Source organism: Spea bombifrons, chromosome 3 (assembly GCF_027358695.1).
Source record: "Spea bombifrons isolate aSpeBom1 chromosome 3, aSpeBom1.2.pri, whole genome shotgun sequence".
In the NCBI taxonomy this organism is placed as follows: domain Eukaryota; kingdom Metazoa; phylum Chordata; class Amphibia; order Anura; family Pelobatidae; genus Spea; species Spea bombifrons.
In genome coordinates this window covers 56,438,723-56,445,884 of record NC_071089.1, presented here as the reverse complement: position 1 = coordinate 56,445,884, position 7,162 = coordinate 56,438,723, and the positions used below count along the sequence as shown (strand labels likewise).

The 7,162-nt window shown below is 34.0% G+C and overlaps 1 protein-coding gene across 1 annotated transcript in view; it reads right to left on the bottom strand.

Annotated features, from left to right (window-relative positions):
- Positions 1-3,091: 3,091 nt before the first annotated feature.
- TBC1D32 (TBC1 domain family member 32) overlaps positions 3,092-7,162 on the bottom strand; it is a 111,946-nt gene continuing 107,875 nt past the window's right edge. Inside the window, exon 34 of the mRNA XM_053461287.1 lies at positions 3,092-3,590. Within this exon, the coding sequence (XP_053317262.1) occupies positions 3,471-3,590 (120 nt within the window). The 3' untranslated portion in view covers positions 3,092-3,470. The remainder of the gene's footprint in view (positions 3,591-7,162) is intronic.

The window sequence follows — 7,162 nt, the reverse complement described above, 5'->3', positions numbered from 1 at the left end:
TTGTGTATTGTGTTCTTATCTTTCAGCTTCAGAATCCTCAGAAATAAAATATTTATTTTTCAGTATGTGCAACGAAGCACAAAAATGCCTCAAGCAGAATGAATCATTGGAAATGTTGATGGCTGCTGGTTTGTAGCTTGTTTGCTAAATTAAATTCAGGGTATGTTAAGTTGCTGAACCAAAAAAAGTTATGCACACGCTAAGCTCTTTAATCAAACAAAAAGTTCAATTATTGCTTTTTGTTAATATGCAAGAACACAAGTATGAAATTATCTGTAGTAATGGAGCTGTTAATCACCTGCATTAAGAATGAAATATTATTGAGTAAAGACTGGATATATTTAATAAGAACCGAGACAACAGTGTACTCTGCATAGAGACATATTTCATTATTGTGACCCCTAGGCATGGCCAAGAGCGCCAACCCCTTCCATTATCCCTCCAACACAAACGTTCCTTGTTGGGCGTGCGGTAACAAGTGGGTAATGATCTAGCATTCTATCTCTTGTAGTTCTTGTGAAGGTCACTCAGCTCAGAGAGCTAGGATATCACATCATACCCCAGTGATCTTTGTTTTTGTCTTGGTAGAAGTAAGGCAGTGAATTTGTTATTCCAGCATACACATGTCCATAAAAAAAGTGCATTACAACGTTATTGCTGTTGTATTGGAAAATGGTTTATGTACTTCTAATCCATTGTGATATTCCATACAATCATGACTTTTGGTCACTTTATCAAGAAAATGTTAAAAATTTTTATATGACTCACTTATTTAACACTTTATTTTTTTTCTCTTTCCATCCTGAAACAAATATATCCAAAATGGTTATGTATTTTTGAGTTTTTATGTCTTATGAAATCAAAAACAGTCAGGCACACCAGAGACATTCTCTCATGGTGAGAATTCTCTCCCGCTGAGTCTCTAATTGACTTCAGTAACAACACAGCTCAGCTGTTCAGCTTGTTAAATTATGGAATATTTGGCACCTACCAAGGTTCAGCAATTTAAGATATAAAAAAAAATATCAACAAAATATAATATGTTGATATAAATATGAGGTGTGTAGTTTGGGAGATATTGAGCTAGCTCAAGGTAACTGTATCCTCAAAATAATAAATAAAAGAGTCCGAAGTGTTCAGCCCACCCACTTCCCCCCCAACTATCTCTGCCCTTGGATACAGATACACCATGAGATACGAGGTACCACAAACCGCACGCATTGATAAATGACACGGGAATTTCCCGTTTAGCTTACGAGCACCGAGGTGAGATTGTTGCCATCATTCGCGTTATTGATGTTATACAGTACTCTATACAAGCAGAACACGTTAACTGTGGAGTGGACTATTTTCAGTGAGATGTGTTCAGTGAGATCAGATAAACTTGGGACAGTTATTCATGTTTTTTTTCTATTTATTCCACTTTTTTACATACGACGTGGCATATGCATCCCGGTGGACTTTTTGATTGATTCTCTATTGCAATAAGGCTATAAATAGAATAACATTAATATTTTAGAGCTTCTTGATCCAAGGAGAAATCCGATTGCCTCTTGGAGTCAAGAAGGAACCTTTTCCCCTGATGGCAGAATTCAAAGTAGCTTAATTAAGGGGTTTTGCCTTCTTTTGGATCAAGAATAGGAACGTTAGGTAGAAGGGTTGAACTTAATGGACTTAGGTCTTTTTTCAACCTTATGAACTATATGTAACTATGTAACGTTCCATTCAAATTGTTTTCAAAGTCAGTGAATAATACTTTTATATTTATAATAACTTCATTATCGATATATTTACTTGTACCGTTATTTTTGTGATTGCTTGCACTACACTAAAACCTTACATAGAGAGCAGCTCACATATGCACTACTTAAAAGATATATATATATATATATATATATATATATATATATATATATATATATATATATATATGTATGACCAACTTGTTTTATGGAGTTCTCAAAAGTCTCATCAGTGTTTATGTAAGGCAGTAATGGGTACATTCGCAAAGAAAAAAGGGAACTGTCCTTGTCCCAGCTTTCAGCATAACTAAATGAATGTGTTAAATATAGCTAATATCTTGCAGATTTTGTTTGTCAATCGGTGTAATAATTTTAGAGACAGTTTCAAAGTTTACCTTGTGGAAGCTGAGATGCGCGTCTCTCTAATCAATTTCCTATATTGATTTCTTTGACCTTTGTCTCACATTTTACAAACACTGTCTGAAAAAATCAACACCAATAAGGAACTTAACAATAGGTGAGATATGACTCAATGAAAAAGAATTATGCATATTCAGCAAAAAAAAGTAGATCTAATAAGATTATATCTATACTGTACATACATATATTGTGGCATAACCCTGTTACTTTTCAGAATCTTAAGCAAGGCTCTGTAGGGCAATCATGCCCCAAAACACTCATTTTCTGGAAAACTGTGCCCTATTTACACATGCAAAAACCCACAACAAAATCATAAAAATAAAGCCTACCTCCAAATTGGGGCACATTCTGACATATACAGTTAACCCAGACTGAGCAGCGTAAACGTCCACTAACCCCCACTGGATTTGGAACCAGCATTCACAGGTCCAGGTAATGCCACACTCGGGTCTGGATTTTTCTTCAGGTGCTCCCCTTGTGTATGGAACTTCCTCTCCTCTCAACATTATCCTTACTTCATGGTTTGAGGGAGTTGAAATGTCCATTTCCCTCCACCGTTGCAGGCTTCGTGAAAATCATGGACTGGATAATGCATTACTGGATTGGCCTTCCAGTCTGTTGCAATGCTGGAGTTGGAGCATTGGCTTGCCGTGCTCTCCAAATGCTCCATCCCGGGGACCATACATATATTATGCACATGATACAGGCATAAAATACAACAAAACATCTCCCTGGTACTGTACAATATCGCCATACATCAATTTATTTGATGTATTCAACTGTAGAATTCAGAACTGACAAATTGACTTTAAAAGGGAGGAAAAAATTAACTTATTATATTGTTTTAATGTTAGAAAGTTAATTTTATTTTTAGTTTTCTGAAGGCTTCAAATGCATATTTTTACAGCATGAATTGTATTAAAAAAACATTTGTTTTAGATTTTACTGATTCTTTTATTACAGTGATGATAAAACAGCAGCTGTACAGTAAAAGCTTTTTACTCGATCCTAATTCTAAATGTAGGGTACTTACATCTGACAAAAGTCTTATTCACTGTGTGGTCTGGCATTTCTAGGGAAGCTGGGGATTGTACAACCTAACCCTACCCAACATGTTTATTGACCATAAACCAGCAAATAGCTAAATCAAAACGAATACATATTTAATAAAAATATATTATCTGCTCTCGAAATGTGATCGGTCTAAAGGGAATGTTACATTAGCTATTTTAAAACAAAACCCCTTAACATATTCATTAATTAAGTTTTTTTGCCAATGGATGAACTGAAAAAGTATTGTCTCATTTTCTATTTTACTTTAAGAGTAAAGTTCTTCATTTCCTGTAGAACCATTGGTCTGTGTTTCTGTTCCAGTGTCTCCATGTATTCCAAATAATCAGCGACATGAAATCCTTGGATGGATTCTTCCTGGAAATGAGTGAGAAACCAAAACTTTTGGTTAGCGAATAACATGTTAAGGGTTGTAAAATTTAGTTCTGCCATTTTGCATTGATAAACTAAGAGTATTTGTCATAGAGGCTTAGATATGACAATTCATTTGGGATTTGTTAACTGCAACTGTGAGTTGGGATGAACAGTAATAATTAATTTCCATCTAACTTAAAGGGGGCAGGGAAAGTTGAAAGAGGATGGGAGAGCATGAGCACATATACTCCCAGACACCAGGAGAGCGTGAAATGCTTCTGTACATACACATGTGCTGATGATAGACCAGCAAATAGCCAACAGGTAAGTCTCTGAGCAAGATTTTTACTGCTCCCTTAACCATGAGAAGGCTGGATATCCACAGTGGCACATCTGTTTACTCATCTAATGTACTAAGTGAAACTCAATAATGTAAGCTACCTAGAGACTTCCAATTCAAACTACTAGGAGGCAGGTAAGCTACAGCATATGTCAAAAGAATCTGGTTGATTTAACATATGGTAGCTGTTGCAGCCATAAAAACCAGTATTTAGAACTGTATTGTAGTTGTAAATATGTGTGAAAACCAACAGCATACACCGAATAATAAAAAGTATAGTGTACTAATAAAAGTGTAAAATTGTAATACAAAAGTGTAAAATTGTAATAAAAAGTAGTGTGCTTTAAAGCAACTACATTGGGTAGTCCATATGTAGTGTTTCTGTAAAGTGTGAACCGACAAAGAAATTGGATTAACTAATGGAAGAGAAATGCCCAATTTTGTTTCTAAATGTTTTGCCGTATTGACCCCTTAAGTGGCCTAAATGAATGGAGCTTCAGAAGCATGACTAAGGCAGTTTATGGCAGAAGGTTGTCTCATGGGATTGGTTTTAGATAGGAACTCTCTGTAGAGTATGGGGCGACTAGGAGTGTACTATTCTATCAAAAACTGTTCCTTTGTTTTTTTTTTTAAACCAGTATGCTCTATTTCACTGAGATTATTAAAACAAGTTCATCAACTATCTACATTTATAAAGAAATCATAAAATATATTTTAAATGGTCGCATTTTTATTTAAACACAAACATCAATTTAATATAATCTAGTACATAGTGAAGTAAAAATCTACTTCAATACTATATTCTCTGAAACAAAATTACATCTTATATCAAGAAACATTATCACATTGAGAACTCTTGAGAGTGATATACTCCGGCATCACAGAATTGCATTATCATCGCAGTTAGAAATTATTTTATATTTTATAATATTGTGTTAAACAGTCGCTTAGGGGTTTGCAGAAAAAGCTAAGTTTAACTAATATGTAAAAGTTAGAACTTTTAAAAAGAAAAAAAACCAGCTATTAGGAATGCAATAAACAGTGAACTGCAGAAAGATTGCTGAAGATACATAGAAATCCTGTTAGAATGTTGTTTTAAGTGGGCAGAATAATTTGTAGTTACTTTCCTGCAAACATCTGATAGTTTGAAACAGGATTGATTAAGCATAAGAAATACAGCTTTTGGCTTCACATCAAAGATTTTGCCTTCTCTCTTGGTGAATAAAGTGTGTTGGCTACAAATTAGTTTATAATCCAGTCCCAAAGAAATAGAAGTCATCCATTAAATAATGTCTTTCAAAACATCCATGGACTCACAAAAAAGTACAGAAGAGCAATAGAAAAGAAACTCAAGTTCACTTACACGATGGCTTTCAAATACTGGAAGAAATGCAGTTTCCTTATGGAATGAACTTTATAAACATACAACAACCAACAGATGTACGTGCATATTTTGTATGTATACATGACTATACACATGTTTATAATTCCCTCTTTTTTGTACTTCATCAAACTCACTACGTGAAATCTGCGGCCCTTGTAATTCACAGTTTATATGTTTGAATTACATACAAATATATATCTTCTGTCACTCTATGCACTAAATTGTTAACGGAAGCCAATCCATATTCCAGGTACATTTTTGGTGCAGTCTTGACAATAGTTCTGTGTGTTCGATTTTTAAAGGGACAGCAGAAAGAAATGTTTGCAGCTCATTGGCATTAAAGTGAATATGTTACCATATAAAGATCTGGTCTCTTTATAAATTGTAATAGGCGTTTCTTATAAACTAAATATCTTGGTCTATGTGCCTGTTCCACAAACTCATTCGTCAATGTCTTTTTAAAAGCGCCGTTCCACATACTCAACTGACCTAACACGTTTTTTATTTGAATGCAGCATTAACGCAATTATTCATAGTACAGCTGAAGTATTTTTTACTTTTGTAAATTTTGGGGTTTTCTATAAGATTTCAGAGAATGCTAAAAAGTCATGGCACTGTTACCATAGAAGCGTAAAGTTCTACTGTTTTTTATGTGATTAACCCTGAAGAGATAAAAATGATTAATCAGCTCATTCAGTATGTACTATTATAGCATGTAAAAACAGACCACTGAGAAGTAATAGTATGCCTTCGTTGGCTGGCTCTAAACTATAGATTAAGTATAATGGTGCACTGTATAAACATTGTAACACTTACTGCATTTGAATGCCCAAATCTATATTCAGGGATTCCTACATATAGTTTGTTTAGGAATGCATAGTTATAGAGATGACTATGAGAAGAAAAGGAAACATTAAAATAACTCATAAAAAAGTAGGATAAAAACATTAAAATAAAATTAGTAATGGATCGATACATATGCAGTCCCAAGAGAAGTTACCACGGCATCATCAAGGGTTTTGTTTGAAAGATGCCTGAGGCCTATAAAAGTCCCAACAGGATCTCTAATTATACAATAATGATTAAGGTGAAAAGTTTAAAAATATGATGCTACTAAGAAAGTAAAAGTAGCAAAAAAAAATCACAAACCAATCAGCAAAAAACATGCTATAACCCAGGTGCTATATAATTTGCCTACTGCTTTTGCACAATCAATGTAACAAAACATTTGTGAATGTGATATATTTGAAACATGTTAATGGCACTGTTCATCTTTGTACTGGTGCCTTTGTGCTGTTGTCAGTATAAAAGTGTCAGTATATGAACACCGACAAGCACCAGATGCTTGTTTAGCTTGTCTAACGGTAAATGGTTTGCAGGATAAGGGATCTCAATATGTACAGCTTGGAGGACAGAGTGAATTTTCATTGAAAGGACTGATTTCAACATTTTGAAGAGTCCATCAAAAAAACGGGCAGACAAGATGTGCCAAATTGTGCTTATCTGTCATGAAATTCTTTGTTTCTATGTTTGTTTACTACAACTATATAGTATCAAACAATAAAACTACGTTTAAGCTCGCCCAAAGCAGCCCCTCGTTTGTGCAAGTGATAAAACAAACTAAGCACAGGAGTAATTTTAGTCAAGAAAATAATTCTAAATAATACTTGATACTTGAAGCATTGCTCTATAAATGTTCCTGTACTAGAATACCATTATAGCAAAAAAGTATAAATGATTACACAAAAATATAACTAAACCTTTCTAGTAGTGATTATTATGCATGATTTAATCCAAAAAGTCATTTTTAACACAACAGAAACAGTATAATTATTCAAATGTCTGGTTTAT